Source organism: Lycium barbarum, chromosome 12 (assembly GCF_019175385.1).
Source record: "Lycium barbarum isolate Lr01 chromosome 12, ASM1917538v2, whole genome shotgun sequence".
NCBI lineage: Eukaryota > Viridiplantae > Streptophyta > Magnoliopsida > Solanales > Solanaceae > Lycium > Lycium barbarum.
Genome location: NC_083348.1, coordinates 91,692,298 through 91,708,802, shown reverse-complemented (window position 1 = coordinate 91,708,802; position 16,505 = coordinate 91,692,298). Strand labels below are relative to the sequence as shown.

The 16,505-nt window shown below is 33.7% G+C and overlaps 2 protein-coding genes across 2 annotated transcripts; one reads left to right on the top strand and one right to left on the bottom strand.

Annotated features, from left to right (window-relative positions):
* Positions 1–658: 658 nt before the first annotated feature.
* Positions 659–3,343, bottom strand: LOC132623280 (glyoxylase I 4-like). Its single transcript, XM_060338016.1, has 3 exons — positions 3,103–3,343; positions 1,287–1,401; positions 659–1,028 (listed from the first exon to the last, which is right to left on the bottom strand). Exons 1-3 carry the CDS (start codon positions 3,270–3,272, stop codon positions 726–728), a joined length of 588 nt encoding a protein of 195 aa, XP_060193999.1. The 5' UTR covers positions 3,273–3,343; the 3' UTR covers positions 659–725.
* A 2,246-nt stretch (positions 3,344–5,589) lies between these two features.
* Positions 5,590–10,553, top strand: LOC132623130 (uncharacterized). Its single transcript, XM_060337836.1, has 5 exons — positions 5,590–5,905; positions 6,468–7,791; positions 8,729–8,998; positions 9,853–10,008; positions 10,189–10,553. The coding sequence occupies exons 1-5, from the start codon at positions 5,898–5,900 to the stop codon at positions 10,306–10,308; spliced, it is 1,878 nt and encodes a 625-aa protein (XP_060193819.1). The 5' UTR covers positions 5,590–5,897; the 3' UTR covers positions 10,309–10,553.
* The last annotated feature ends 5,952 nt before the right edge of the window (positions 10,554–16,505 follow it).

Genomic DNA, 16,505 nt, shown 5'->3' with positions numbered 1-16,505 from the left:
ATTTTTGATCTTAGTAATTGGTAATTCTTTCGTCTTAATTTATTTGTCGTGATTAGTAAAATAGTTATTTTAAATTACTTCTCATTTTCAACTTTATGACAACTTCTTTTTAATTTTACGTTTAATAGTAATTGTTCTTGAAAATTACAAAACACCTCAATTATGGAGATATAACACATAAATAGAGTAAATATTCAATAAAGAGGTATTATATCTTAAAAATAAATAAGCGTAAAACTTCACAAAATCAATATTTTCTTACTGGGTGTGTAAAAATAACGCGACAGATAACTTGAGATGGATACAATGTAGCAGTAACTTTTTGTGGTTGGTATAATTTAGAAGACTTTGGAGCCACATTTAAAATCTATTACTTTATACATGCGCTTGAATTATTATTTAATAATATTCTTATAAGATTATTAAGTTGATTTTGGTAAAGACACTAAACTAATATTATATAAATATTTTGTTATCATACATTTCAATTAAAATTGTTATTTTAATTTTTTGAGATTGGGCCCGGGCTTATCACGGGCCTCCCGCAACTAGTAACTTGTATAGCCAGGCAAACTTCAACATACGAACTTGTGGAAAAGCCACTTAAACAAATGATAATTAACCAGCAGTGTGACCTTATCATTTAATGACGACAAACTTTCAAAAGATTCAAAGTTTCAATCACACAGATTACAAACTAACCGAAAATAGTACAGTAGTACAGCTTAGAAAGAAAAGTTGAGCATGTTCATGCTTAAGTTCTCCAACATTTCAGTTTCCATGAAACCGCAGACATAATTGGTGGCTATCATTTTGTTATAGCTGCCAATATTGTGGGGCTTGAGGTGGCAGCTTGAAGAGAGGGGCAAAATTGGAAGGTTGTCACAGTTACATATTTCAATCATGTAGCCATCAGGGTCATGGAAAAACACCTGATCTACTTTGGTCCCTTCTTCCTCCACAACTGCAGTTACGTATCTCATTCCCATTTCCTCCAACCTCCTCTTCACCAGCACAACATCAGTACACTGCTAATTGGAATTCCATAGTGTACATGTTAGGAACAATGACGAAATTGAAATTCCAACTTAATTCTAAGACTCTTATACTTAAAACCCAAATGCATTAGGTTCTTTAAATTATGGTTTCATAATTTAATATTTGTTAAAATTTAGTAACGTCGGACGCATATATACAAATATATATGTTCCCTGTTAAAAATGTTTGATTGTTGAACCCCATGTTATATATGTCCGCCTTTAATTTGTTTAAGGATGAAAGTTTACCTGGAAGGAAATGTGGTTATCCTTCGGATTAATGGGTCGAGGTTCATTGATGGCATCGTAATCCTCCATCGCTTTGTTCTCAAGCAAGTGAATCCCCACTCCATAGTTGTACAACCTTCAAAACGCACCAAAAAAAAGAGAGGTAAATATACGTTCATGCATGCTTAAAGATTCTTATTGCTATATACTTATTGTTGTGTAGTACTAGCATATAGTAGCATATGGACATGCATGCTTTACTAGCTCTCCCGTTATAAACAAAGAAGGCTGAATACATATTCACTTAAAGTTGTCGGATTTTTTTATTTAGACACCTAAATAAAGGTTACAGTTTATTGGCACCTAAACTTTTCCAAAAGTGTACCAGTTTAAGTTAAGGGTGTTAACCGGTTGGAACCGGAACCGGTTATGGAACCGGTTAGGAAACCGGCCGGTTCCGGTTCCAAAACCGGAACCGCCTAACCGGTTCCGGTTTAACCGGTTCCGGTTTACCGGTTTTAAACCTCAAACCGGAACCGGTCCGGTTTGGAGTGATTAAAATCTATTTTTTTTTGTTTTTTGTATTATATATATATATTATAGTATTTATTTGTATATTGTAGCTATATTTTCATATGTTATACAACTTTATAATTAAAGTTTAAATATTTACTGACTAACAGCCTAACAGCAAGTCAGCAATACAGAATAGTGCTTTTCGTATACATATATATGTATAACTTACATATACTTATATATATGTATAACTTAATATACTATATATACTTATATATATGTATAACTTAATATATATACTATATATATATATGTACTATATACTCTATATACTTATATATATGTATAACTTAATATATATACTATACATACTTATATATATGTACTATATACTATATATACATATCTACTATATATACTATATATACTTAATATATATGTACTATATACTCTATATACTTATATATATGTATAACTTAATATATATACTATATGTATAACTTAATAGTACTATATATACTTATATATGTGTATAACTTAATATATATACTATATATACTTATATATATGTACTATATACTATATATACTTAATATATATACTATATATACTATATATACTTATATACTATATATACTATATATACTTATATATGTGTATAACTTAATATATATACTATATATACTTATATATATGTACTATATACTATATATACTTACTTATATACTTTAGTTTTTTTTTTTTTTTTTAAATTTTTTTACCGGTTTAACCGGTTCCGGTTCCGGTTTTACCGGTTTAACCGGTTCCGGTTTCCAAAATATTGGAACCGGACCGGTAAACCATTAAACGGTTAACCGGAACCGGTTAACCGGTGCTACCGGTTCCGGTTCCGGTTCCGGTTTAACCGGTCCGGTTACCGGTTAAAACCGGTAAGACCAAACCGGTTACCACCCTTAGTTTAAGTGGTGCACATGTTTGTTGAAATGGGTACGTAACAAGATCAGTACCAAAACATTGACGTAGATCAAAGTGCTTATTAAAACATGTGAAATTAAATACTCCATTATCTCAATTTATATGATACTTTTCAGCAAATTGATATGAGAAAAGTTGCTACTTATAGTACTTTACATGTAGTTTTCAAATATACAAATTTTAATCTTAAAATAATGAGTTAATCTAATCCAATTTAACTTTAAAATTTAGTTAAATTGACTCACAAAAAGCAAAAATATCACATAAATTGGGCAGTGAGAGTATAAAGCAGTATTGTACTAGTATGTTATAAGAGAGGGGCTGTAAATATATATAGAGGCCTAACCAGGCTCCATGGAAATTGAAAGAGGAAGGGCGTTTGACAAGACAAAAGCCCAAGACATCTTCATAGAAGCGCACAGAATTCCAGACATCTCTCACCAATAACGATACATGGTTTAGCGAAAGCAGAGGCAGTGCCGGGCAGCTGCTCACTTCCTCAATCTCCAATATCATCTTTAATTTCTTCCTCGATATATATATATGTTGTGTTTTTTTTGGTTAATATAGATTCTTTCTTTTTCTCTTGTTATGGATTATTCTAGCTGGGGAGATTGGCTTATTTATAACTCGAGGTAGCCTTGGATATAGTGGTACTTACTTAATTACACTTGACAAGCCATTCTATGAACTTTCCTAGAAAGTTCTTATCATGGAGTATAAGTATAGGGCAACGATACCATTTAGAGTCTTTCTTATAAAACGGAGTTGTGTAAAAATGGAAGCATCCTATTTTCATTTTGCCACACCAAGACACCAACTAAGCCTAACTGTACCAAATATTCTAGCCCAGTCGATCGATTGCGTCAAAATATATTTCACGCGTGCTAAAGGTGCTAAAATACTTGTGCAATCTCGTTCATGACTCAATATGGAATCCTATTAATTAAATAGCTAACGCTTCACTTTATCTGATAATAATATGTTAGTGTGCATATAATAATAAGCTTAGAATTATTTTCTCGCCTTAACCAATACTACTAGCTATATAACTATAGAGCCACTTTGTACATAATTCTTCCTTTTTAATACAATGATCTAGGTATAGAAGGAGTTGCTTAACCCTATTTGTGTGAACTTGCTCATATTGTCGGTCTCAAGCCCCAAACCACGAATGCAATCAGTTTCACATATATAGTACGATATGAATCGTAGAGAATGTTTCTATCGGTTGGTAGCAAAAACAAAACTTCACAGAAGTCAGAATAGGAAAAAATAAAAACGCCTAGCAACTTTTTTTTTTTATATATAAAAAAATGCCTAGCAGCTCTTTTGTTAATATTCTTAACGCGGAAGATGAGGGGTAAACGTAAATTCACTCGGAGTTTGTGAAGGTGAACGACACTATACAATTTAAGTGTAATGTGACATTTCAATAGTTTTTGTATTATTGCGACTTAATTATATGGCTTACCTCTCTAATAACCAGCTGCCTGAAAGAATGTCAGACGACGAAAATAGTCCATTTTTAATAATATACTCTACACATAGAAATAGCCACATTATTAATTCGTCTACCCACCAATACTCCTTAAATGATGTCACTTGCTAATCTTAATAGTAGGCAACTACAGATAGAGTTTAATTGCTGCAAAATCGACAGACTTCCAGAGACAAATACGTATGCCAACAATAATACTCCAGTAAAATTTACGGAAAAGGGTCAAAATTACTCCTGAACTTTGGAAAATAGTTCATCCATACCCTTCGTTATACTTTAGGGTCAATTATACCCTTACCGTTATACTATGGGGTCAATTATACCCTTATGTCTAACAGCTGCCACGTGGCATCATCCCAGCCTTTCAAAATTATTTTCCCCTTAAATAATTTTTTACCCACTAAAATAACCCAACCCGACCCGATTTTTTTTCCAGCCAAACTGATACGGACCCAACCCATTACCCCTTGGCTGGAAAAAAAAATTGATCGGGTTGGTTTATTTTAGTGGGTAAAAAATTATTTGAAGGAAAAATAATTTTGAAGGGCTGGGATGATGTCACGTGGCAGTTGTTAGATATAAGGGTATAATTGACCCTAAAATATAACAAAGGGTATGAACAAACTATTTTCCAAAGTTAAGGATAATTTTGGCCCTTTTCCGTAAAATTTATAACGAGAAATCCTCAATGTCCTGTATGGATCACTGTGGAACACGTCAGTGCACGGGCGTGTGCGGTGCACATATAACTTGACCAAACCATTTAAGAGTGCGTGCAGTAAGTGCTTACTTGTTCCCTTTTAGACCTTTGCTTCTTCTCTTTCTTGTTTAAAATTTAAGTACTATGATATCTAAAGTTTACTAGTTTGAATTCATGCTAAGCAACCCATTAACAAGAGTAATTAGAGTTCTTTATACTGAAAAAAATCCTACATTTTTAAGCCTTAATCTGACACCGATCCCAACAAACAAAACTTGCTTGCATATGGTTACATCAAAATCATATTATATTATCATGATTAAGTCATAAATTAAAATAACAATATTTATTAATCACTTGCGATGTAATAATAAAAATATATGTGAAAATATGTATCAAATATTTATTAATTTTCGTCTTCATTATTTTAGTGTAAAATTGTGAATTTGAAATCCGAATTTTAGACCCACAATAGCAAAAACACAACTGGTATAATCCTCACAAGTGGGGTCTATGATAAACCTAGAATTTACATTTACATTTGTCGGGCAAAGAGACTATTTTTGAAACGCCCTCAGCTCGAAAGAATAGAAAAGTAAGGAAAATAATAGTTACACCTTTGACAGTGGCTTTGCGCAAATTATAATAAGCATTGTGATCTTTCTAGTTTATACGATTGCTATTTCACTTAAATTGCTCCTTGTTTACTATTTCTGTCCCAAAAACTAATAGACACCTAGTTTTTAATTCTGGAAAGATACAAGAAATGAGGAGCATTTAAAATTACACGTACTATATCATATGAGGTTTTGCTCATCGTCATCCTGCTCTATATCACCGACAAACTCTGAAAAATGCACATCGGCGATTCTCTTCACCTCCCAACTACCTTAGCCTCTGCAAACAGCAACATCTACCCCTTTAATTTCCTCTATTCACCATGTCAAGGTCCGTCCTTTTCTTGTTCTCTAGTAGTATCTCATTACAGCGTGTTCTTGTTCTATCCTATTTCTTGATTTTATGGGTCTTAGAAAATTTTCCTTTCCTTGTGATTGAATCTGTAACACATGAAGGACTTAATTTTTATAACGTAGTACTTGTTTACCTGTATGTTTTTATTTAAGCTGGCTGGCACTCTTTGCTGAAGTGGCAAGGTCTCTGTAGGCTTTTGGATTTTTCTACTTCTTTTTTTGGTCAAATTAAACACAACGCAAGAAGGTTTTAACTGGTGCAAGTAGAACATAAACATTGCATAAATTTTCCATATTTAGCAGGCCATCCTTTGTTTGAAGTACTTTTTGCACTAATGCCCTTCCTTTTGGAGCGTGGGGCATTGAACATTTTTGTTCTGCATTGGAAAACTACCATTCAGGTTTCACTGTAGTCATTCCAATTGTCATTACTGATGAATTGGTATTTTAGTTGCACATCTCAAAAAAGGAAATTACTTTTAGTGTGAAATGACTACTGTATTTTGCATCTGCTAAGTTGTCTTGTGCTTGGAATGCAGATTATTTGCAGTTGGTAAAACTAAAGGACTTAGACAATCCTTGTACAGAAATCAGACCACTATCCGTTCGGGACAAGTGAAAAAAGGAGATCTTATTAGGTTTGGGGTATGTTCTCCTAGATGTAGATTTTATGGGCAGTATGTATCTATCACTAGGGGACATGTGTCATCCGTATCACATAGAACACGTAATTCTTTCTATGGGAGTTATTCAGTGACTACATCAGGAAAAGCTGTAAGAAATCACTCACAAATTGCTTGGAAGAAGTTATCAAGTAAATCTTTCCATGAGGGACAAACTTTTATTCGCTTAAGTCGATTTGCACAAGCACTTAGCTTGGCATTGAGCAGGTCTTATGTGATTCTCCCTGGTTTTCTTGCCTTATCATATGGAAAAAATATAGCACTGGCACAAGCACCACTAGACTTGGAGTATGGTCGCCCAAGAACTAGCTTCTACAGGCATGCTGAAGATGGACATTTTTTGGTTACCTCATTGTTGCATTCCATACTTGAAGGTTTTATTCTGCTGTTGAGAGCCTTTTATCTGGGGATACTCTTTTCTCCTAGCATTGTAATGGCCCCATTTGCAGATGTTTTTGGACCTTCTTCAAGGAAACTGTGGCTTCAGGTAATTCGTATCACACTCGAAAGAGCAGGTCCTGCATTTATCAAATGGGGCCAGTGGGCAGCTACACGGCCTGATCTTTTCTCTAGAGATTTGTGTACTCAGCTATCAAAGCTTCACACAAAAGCTCCTGAACATAGCTTTGCTTACACGAAAAAGACAATCGAAAAAGCATTTGGTCGAAAAATTTCTGAAATTTTTGATGAATTTGAGGAGGAACCTCTGGCATCTGGAAGTATTGCTCAAGTGCATAGGGCTTCCTTGTTGTATCAATACCGTGGTCGACAGATCAAACCAATAAAGGTGGCTGTGAAAGTTAGGCATCCTGGAGTGGGTGAATCAATAAGACGAGATTTTGAGATTATTAATTTAGTTGCTAAGATATCAAAGTGCATCCCTAAACTTAAGTGGTTAAGGTTGGATGAAAGCGTCCAGCAATTTGCTGTTTTTATGATGTCTCAAGTTGATCTTGCTAGGGAAGCTGCACATTTAAGCCGCTTCATCTATAATTTTCGGAGATGGAAGGATGTCTCTTTTCCAAAGCCTGTCTATCCCCTAGTGCATCCTGCAGTATTGGTGGAGACTTTTGAACAAGGGGAATGTGTTTCATATTTTGTTGATGAGCTTCAAGGCCATGAAAGACTTAAAAGTGCACTCGCTCATATTGGGACGCATGCTCTTTTGAAGATGCTTTTGGTAATATTCTCTTTATGTAGTGTGTGTGCGTGTGTGCATGTATATAGATTAAGAAATTTTTCTCTATGTTAATTTGTCTGAATTTGTGTATAAAGCACAATATTTAATGTAAATGTGCAACTCTGGATATACTTTTATGGAATTAGTATAAAGCACAAACTTAATTCAAATGTGCGGCTTAAATATACTATTAATGGAATAAAAAGGTAAATGCAACGCAAAACTGACACTATATTAGATGTTGTTGTTCCCTCTCAGGCTATAAAAGCAAATGTGTTAGTGCAAGATTTTGACTAAAAATGTGAAGCATGTATTCCAAGCATAGCTGTGTTGTGCCTAATGTGGTTCGGCCAATTTTGGGGATATGTGGAAGTTCTTGTGTTTTTTTTTTTTTTTCCTTTTTGTTATTCATGTTATGTGAATTTCTTTTCTGTTATTGCTTATTAGTCCTACCTTACAGAAAATGTTACATACTGTATTTTTCTTCTCACAATGAAGAGAGATCTGTTGACAGACATGTTAAAAAATTGCTTTGGATATACTATAGATTTGTTGCTTTTCTGAGTAACTGTTGATATGTTGGCCTTGAATACTGACCAAAAACTGTACTCTTATCGAAGTTAAAACACTGATTAGAGATAGCACTAAATATGCAAATGCATTTTTCTGTTCATAGTCTTATTACTATAAAGAAGGAACGAAAAAAGGCATTCTATGACATTTTCTTGGTTGCTTGCTTTCTTTTTATGTAATCTATTTCAATACTGTCTAGAACTTGTGATAACGGCGTCGGAGAGGAGATTATGGAGTCCAAAAATTGTTTAAATGGATAAGAACAATCTAATTATCTCTTTGTTATGTATTGGAATCACTAATTTTTACTTGCTCTTAAGTCTTTTTGTTCTCTTCTCATATAATACCCCTTTCCCCATTTCAGGTGGATAACTTTATTCATGCTGACATGCATCCTGGAAATATCCTTGTTCGGGTAAACCAAAGCAAGTCATCTCGGAAACGCATCTTCAAATCAAAGCCTCATGTTGTTTTCCTTGATGTAGGCATGACTGCTGAACTTTCTAACAATGATCGGATAATATTATTGGAGTTCTTTAAGGCAATTGCTCGTCGAGATGGCCGGACTGTAGCAGAGTGCACTCTGCAATTGTCAAAGAAACAGAATTGTCCTAATCCAGAAGCCTTCATTAAGGTTAGTTCTGTGCATCTTAAATGGATTGTTTCAAAACTTTCTTTGGCTATTCTTAATATCTTCCCCATTGGTACCTAACATTTATTAATACCTTGAAAAAAAAAGAAATTACTTATGCAAAGAAAAAAATGGAGATCAGATGTTGTAAAAGCAACCTATATGGCTTGCTAGTTATCCTCATTAAACTAACTAGTAACTTGAAATCCATTAGTAAATTATGCTTCTATCCAAATTGGTTGTCAGGGTTGACTTCTTGGGAGGTTTTCAGTGTTTTGTTTCTGCAATTGTGAATATAGATGTGTGAGAAGATGGACAAATGTATATGACAATATTGCATCAGATGTTTTTGACTTTTTGAAGATGTAATTCCATTTAAAGGAGGTAATTTTTTTTAGGACATTCTATAATGGGAAGTAGATGAAACAAAAAGTAGGATGGAGGGACTAACATATTCTTTCCCCAATCTCCTCCGCTCCTTCTATCCGCCACAAGTGGACAAAAAGTTTAAAAAGAAAAAAAGTTGAAACAAAAGAGAAAAGGCAATGAGGATGAAAATTAGGTGCTAGAGTTCCTTTTATTGATCAAAATACATCACTAGCTTTAGCTTTTTGGCTATTAATTAGATTATATATGATTGGATCTAAGTTCTTCAATCCGTTCAATATTTCTGCACAAGCATTATTGTTCATGAAATTCTGATTGGCCATCTTTCTGTGGGTAGACTAACGTCTATGGCATGGAGAGTTAAGTCTTACTATTTTACATGGTATCCTTATGCTAAAAGACTTCTTAATCTTTTTTTCATAAATGGAGGTGATGGATATATGTCTTAGTTCTCTACTGACGTCCTACAGGAAGTGAAGGAGTCATTTGATTTTTGGGGGACTCCACAAGGTGATTTGGTCCACCCTGCTGAGTGCATTGAACAACTTCTCGAGAAAGTTAGGCAGCACAGAGTGAATATAGATGGCAATGTCTGCACTGTTATGGTGACAACTTTAGTCCTTGAGGTAATTCTGCCCTTTCCAGCTAATGTGGCGTTCATGAGTAAGATTTGGAATTGACTAACCTGCATTTCTATATTCAAACATGTTGAAAGTACTCGTTGACAATTTCTATAATCTGTTTGCTGAGTTGTGTTCAATAATCTGGTTTAAGATTGTTTTCTTTTGATGCTTATTGGCTTCCAGGGCTGGCAAAGGAAGCTTGATCCTGATTATGATGTTATGCACACACTGCAGACACTGCTGCTCAAATCTGATTGGGCCGAATCTCTTACTTACACCATTGAAGGACTCATGGCCCCATGACAAGCTCTTCTTACTCTTCCTCTTACTGAAAGATAACTACTTTTTAAGTGTAAAATAAAGCATTGTATATAAGCCAATAGTTCAATTTGGTTAAAGTTTTAAGCATTTCAGCTAGCCTGAGTGTAGAAAGCAGTCTTAGGGAGAGGACTTTGTCCTGTACTTGTTGCTTTGATCCAAAAAAAATTATCCCATGCAAGAGTTTATAAGTAAAGAAGAATAAAAGGTCATTCTTTGTTTGTCATCTATACACTTTTCCTTTTTCAAATTCTACTCTAGTATCGGACGTGTTTTATTATACATAATCATCAATCTAAACGAAAGCCCTTTTGTTTGCCTGAATTGTCGAAAGTGAACCATGTGTATTAGATATTTGACATCAGCACCGTTCTTGGAGGCAGTAATTACTTGCGATGTGAATCTATATAAGCTATATTAAAAGAGTTAAAAAAAAAAAACAAGAAAAGAAAAGGTAATCACATGTTTCTCGAAAAGATGCAATCTTCAACATCCAGTAAAGCTAAGTTGACAAACTGTCATCCATTTGAATTAAATACAACACGAAGCCGAAGCTTGTGAAATATCGTCGCGGATTTGTCAAAAGACCAAAGAGACTGAAAAGAGACTACAACAAATTACAGAAAACTGAAGTTAGAAAGTACGACTTTTGCTTTGTATATATTTGTTCTTTCTTTGGGAGTTTGGACACAAAATGAATTTGTTTAAGTTAATAATTGACGTGTATTAGTAGTCCAAAAAACTCAACGGTGTATGCACTAAAGGACTAGAACTAAACTTTCTGATGGGGCACACAAGTACCCAACATAGCATATGGCATACTTTTCAGGACATAATTCATAGGCCCCTCAACATAACAACGTGCAACTTTTTTGTGAGAAACTGCATTGCTTAGATACAAAATAGATGAGACATGCGTGAGGTCTTGCCTCTGAAAAAGATTATAACGTGGGACTCAAATCTAATATTCATGCTCCAAAAACCCCTAACACTAAGAAAACAACTACACACTAAATGTTTTGGCCATTAGATTTTGTGGCTTTGGTTCCATATACCCTTTGTTTTCGCGGTCTTCCTTTTGACTTGTGCATTTTTGGTCCACCATACTGTCGTTCTTCACTCTCTGAAAACGTGCATGAACCTAAAAGACATTTAGCTTCAAGTCTGTACTTCATTGTTTATCATTCAATTTCTGTAACACCGTAGACAAATCAAAATTAATTTTAATTGATTTTGCAAAAGAAATTGTCAAAGATCAGAAAAAGGACGAATTTTCCTCATCTCTACTCGTTTCAACCTTAAATGATTGAGCTTTTGGAAGCATTGTACTGCAATCGTGCAATTTAATGGTAATGTGAGTTACCAAAAAAATGGTAATGTGTGTCAATAGTGGCGCCATGGGAGGCGGAGCTAGGAATTTTAGTTTGTAAATCACAATTTTTTGTATTTACCGAGTTCTGAATAGATTGTTTTTACATATTAAATCAACTTTTTAATATAAACGGAAAACGGCTTAAAATACTCTTGAACTATTGAATTTGGTGCAAAAATACCCCCCATTCAATTTTGGGACCTAAAATACCCTTGACGTTAACCTTTGAGGCCTAAAATACCCCTGACGTTAATTTTTGGGGCCTAAAATACTCCTGACGTTAACCTTTGGGGCCTAAAATACTCTTATTTTTTAACGGACTCATTTCATTTATTACGTGGCACCTTTTGATTGGTTGACAATTTAGTTAACTTAAACTAATTAATCTCCCCATCTAACCCGATCCAACAAATAAAACTCGACCCGCCCCAATTAAATCCCCATTCCACCGTATGAAAAAAAAAAAATACAAACCCAGGTCATTACAAACCATATAAAAAACCCCACGAACCCATTCCATTATAAATCGTGAATTGTGGTGTTTCCATTATGATGGTTCATTTTTTATCTAAATTATTTATGATTTTCAGCATTTCACTTTGCATATCAGTTGTATTCTTGATCGACCTTGTTATTTATGTGACTCTGATATATATATTTTTGCTGATGATACCACATCACCCAAAATTATGTGAATTTCCGGTTCCATGACTTTTATCTTCATCTTCTATTACTGCTTATGATGAGTTGTGATATTGTGAAGCCAATTACCATACCCATGTACCATATGAAGTAAGGTTTTAGTAAACGTTATGAATGTGGACATTACTGAGCTTAACATGTCAAAAGTTGAGTAGAAATTATGATTTGTTCTCTTTGAGTTCACAATTTGTAATGAAATGTGTTCGTGAATTTTTTTGATATGGTTTGTAATGACCTGGGTTCGTATGTTTTTTTTATACGGTGGAATGGGGATTTAATTGGGGCGAGTCGGGTTTTATTTGTTGGATCGGGTTAAATGGGGGGATTAATTAGCTTAAGTTAATTAAATTGTTAACCAATCAAAGGGTGCCACGTAATAAATGAAATGGATCCGTTAAAAATAAGGGTATTTTAGGCCCCAAAGGTTAACGTCAGGGGTATTTTAGGCCGCAAAGGTAGATGGAGGGTATTTTTGCACCAAATTCAATAGTTTAAGGGTATTTTGTGCCACTTTCCGTAATATAAATATGAAGTTTGAGCTAAAATTACTAAATTCAGACAAGCTCGTATTCAACCGAATCTTCTTCGTCGAAAAATTGTATAGCGTACATAGGTAAAAACTTTTTTTATATGTTTCTATATAAGTGATTGAATTCCCTAAAAATGATTGACCATTTTTTTAATTCCCTTCAGAAATCCGTGCCTCACACTATTGTGAAGAGAAGAATACAAGTAAATTATAAATAAAGTAGCTATGGTAATGTTCAGTGAATACTTGGAATGAAAAGGAATCACTTGTTTACGGAATGCTCAATTGGAAATTAAATTGGGAGAAAGAGAAAACCAACTTCTTTTTTTAGAAGAAAAAAAAAGGCAGTGACAGGTAATAGATAAAGCTGCAATTTATGGGAAGTGGCCAAATGCATGTGAACGGTCCTTTCTCCATTGATTAAACTGAGTTCTATCATAATGAAAGAGTAAGGAAGGAAATGATAAAGCTTCTCTTTTCCAAGCACATGGCTTGTAATATTTTTTTCCATTAGTCAAATAGGGGCCCCCATCCCTACATACTCTACTAGCTTTACCTTTATATTTCCATGGATTCCCCAACTTAAGAAAATCAGAGAAAAATAATTATGAAATCCCTCATCAGAACGTTCATTATTGGAAGAACATAATAGGACGATATTTGAATAGGAGAATCATATTTAGGTTGATATAACAACGATTAAAGTTTAAATTTTGTAGACTGACCGTGTCCACGAGCACATGCAATCAGAGGCGCATTTACATATAAAATTTGCGTCACGCGAACACATGGTCACCCAACTAAACTCGATATATTATGTGTATAATTTTAAAAATATATTTAATATTAACTGAAGGAACACATAGTCAAACCAGGTCAAGTGGAGCACTGGTTAGGGGTTGTATTTATTTCCTTAAGGTCTCCGGGTCAAACCCAAGCTCCTGCACGTTTTATGCTTTTATTTTCTAAAGCAGCTTTTTAACTTTCTTTTTGTATTATTCTAAATCCTTTTTCTTTTATAATTCTAATTACCTAAAAGTAAAAAATGTGTTTCTTTTTTATATTACATCTAATGATTTTTTTTCCCCTTCATTTTTAATTACCCAAGTCCCAAAAGGCAAAAGAAATCAAAAAACCCCATAGGCGCTAAGCTGTAACGACTTAAAATTAAAAAAATCCCATAGCTAATGGTGAACCCATCATCTTGAAATCCTGGATTCGTCTCTGCATGCAATAAAATCGTAGACAGTCAAGTGAAATCCACTTCATGAAATAGTTTGATTTATGAATGACATTATTGTGGTAAAAATCGTAATACCTGGATTGTTAATACAATAGTCAAGACAAGACATAATCGCGACCTAAGAAAAAGCATCCTTGAAAAGATAAAAGTAACGAAGAAAAGATTAAAGTGACTATGAAAGTGTTGTTATTGAGTGGAGGGCCGCGACACTTCTTAGAGTTCTCGAGATACTATTTTACGAAATTTTGTTATAGCATGTACATTTAACGCATCTAATTTAGGTGGACAACTTGATAAATATACATCTATAGGAATTAGCTTATCGACTTTCTAAACAATACTATAAGAATCTGTACTGAACATTCTGTTTGTAATTATATATACATATGCTCCTGACAATCGCGAGATGTCAGAAGCAAGGAAAGGATACACCTTATCTTCTAACTCCTTCAAGATGGGTTGTCCTCTACTCTCGGCAACAAAGAAAGGAGTTAGGTTAGGAGTTTCAGTATTATTCCTTTTTATGTATTTATTTGATGAGAAATGCGAGTCTATTTTGTCCACTTCCTCAAGACGTAGAGGCCAGGCCATAAGCGTCTATATCATAATCGATTTTCAATATATCATAAATCGATTTTCAATATAGAATGAAAAACACGTGTGGCGGAATTGCAATATAACATACGACCCTAAACGAAATGGATACATTTGCTATATATTATGTGGGGATGATGAATAGAGATATATTTTACATTCTAAAGGGGCTATAATTGAAAATACTACTTTATTATTTATGGTATTGTAAGTCCCTAAAAATGGGAAATACCGTACCTTTTTTCTTATATTATTGTAGCACTTAAAGACAATAATTACATTGTAAAACCATTGATAAAAAGGTGAAATTAGCTATGGTAACCCGAAAAATAAACACAAATTCCAATTAATATACGGGTTGTGCAAAAGAATTTGGTGGTACCACTCCATATAAGTTAAATCCAAATGATTAAGCGTTTGCCTGCTTTGGAATAATACAAATGATTAAGCGTTTGCGTGGTTTGGAATAATGACAGAAAGAATTTCGAAAGCTTCAAATTTAAAATTTAGCCGTAAATACTTAGTACTTGATGATAACAGTGTAACAGATTGTCAGTCATTAGGCTCCACAAAGATAACACGAGTTGGACTTAAAAGGATCTTCACCTGCCAGCATTCATTATCTTTCATTATCTTTCTATATTTTTCTCTGGTTAGGTGAAAATATGCATTAATATTTTCGGGTAAATAGGACTTCCATGAACTTATTTTAGGCCCAACATAAAATTAGTGAAACTGATGTTTTAGCTTTCTGATTATTCACCTAAACTGCGTGTCTTTTATTTGTTGACTTGTAGTATATGGTGTTTATAGAGGTGTCCCATGCTTTTATGAAAATGAGTATAAAATATCAATGTAATATGTAAGCACAAGAAATTAATTGCCCAGTTAAGAAGAAAGTTACAAAGACATTACTTATAATAACTAGTTTCCAGTTCCCACACGATGAGAGGGCCAAAATTGACATCCAATTTAAATCGAGTTGATTACTTAAATAGTTATTCAATTATTGAAAATAAGTGAATAAAATCCCTTACATTATATTAGAAATATCACCTAACTTTTGTTATTAACTCAAAATGTCATTTTTCTTTCTTTTATTTATATCAAAAAGTCACTTAACTTTTGCTACTCCATCCATAATGTCACTCAAGCCAAAATGTGATATATCCAGACTACTCTTTAATGACGTAACACTTGATTTTTTAAGACAAAGTAGAAAATATTAAATCCAATTTATTTTAACCAAAAACCTCCTACCAGACGACCGGTAAACTTTCTTTATATGATAAATAAATGCCCAAAAATTGACAAATACGTTTAAGAACAAGCCTTACTTATCATCCAAGAGTTCAGCCCCTGAGAATCAAACGCAGGATGAGATAAGACTTTGAAGTATGGGTGTTCATGGATCGGGTTGGTTCGAATTTTTTAAAGATCAAACCAAATCAATTGCATCGGATTTTTAAATCTATAGACCAAACCAAACCAATAAAAGTCGGATTTTTCAACCTCGGGTTTTCTCGGTTTTTTCGGGTTTTTTCCGGTAAAGTCTTCATACAAAACATATAACTTGTACTTCAAATATTTCTTTAGTCCTACTAAGATACGACTAGCTAATTAAGATATTTATTAAGAAAATAACACAAAACATGATGAGAGATGACATTGTACTAAAATATTCAACGAAAAAATTTAATGAAATTGCATAAAATAAAATGATCATAATCTAAAAGTACTAA

Excerpts from the sequence above, each read along its gene's own strand:
- LOC132623280 (XM_060338016.1), bottom strand. The coding sequence starts at position 3,272 with ATGATATTGGAGATTGAGGAAGTGAGCAGCTGCCCGGCACTGCCTCTG. Across the intron at positions 1,402-3,102 it reads TTCAATTTCCATGGAGCCTG|GTTGTACAACTATGGAGTGG; the intron begins GTTAGGCCTCTA and ends TGCGTTTTGAAG. Across the intron at positions 1,029-1,286 it reads ATAACCACATTTCCTTCCAG|TGTACTGATGTTGTGCTGGT; the intron begins GTAAACTTTCAT and ends TCCAATTAGCAG.
- LOC132623130 (XM_060337836.1), top strand. Across the intron at positions 7,792-8,728 it reads CTCTTTTGAAGATGCTTTTG|GTGGATAACTTTATTCATGC; the intron begins GTAATATTCTCT and ends TCCCCATTTCAG. Across the intron at positions 10,009-10,188 it reads TGACAACTTTAGTCCTTGAG|GGCTGGCAAAGGAAGCTTGA; the intron begins GTAATTCTGCCC and ends ATTGGCTTCCAG.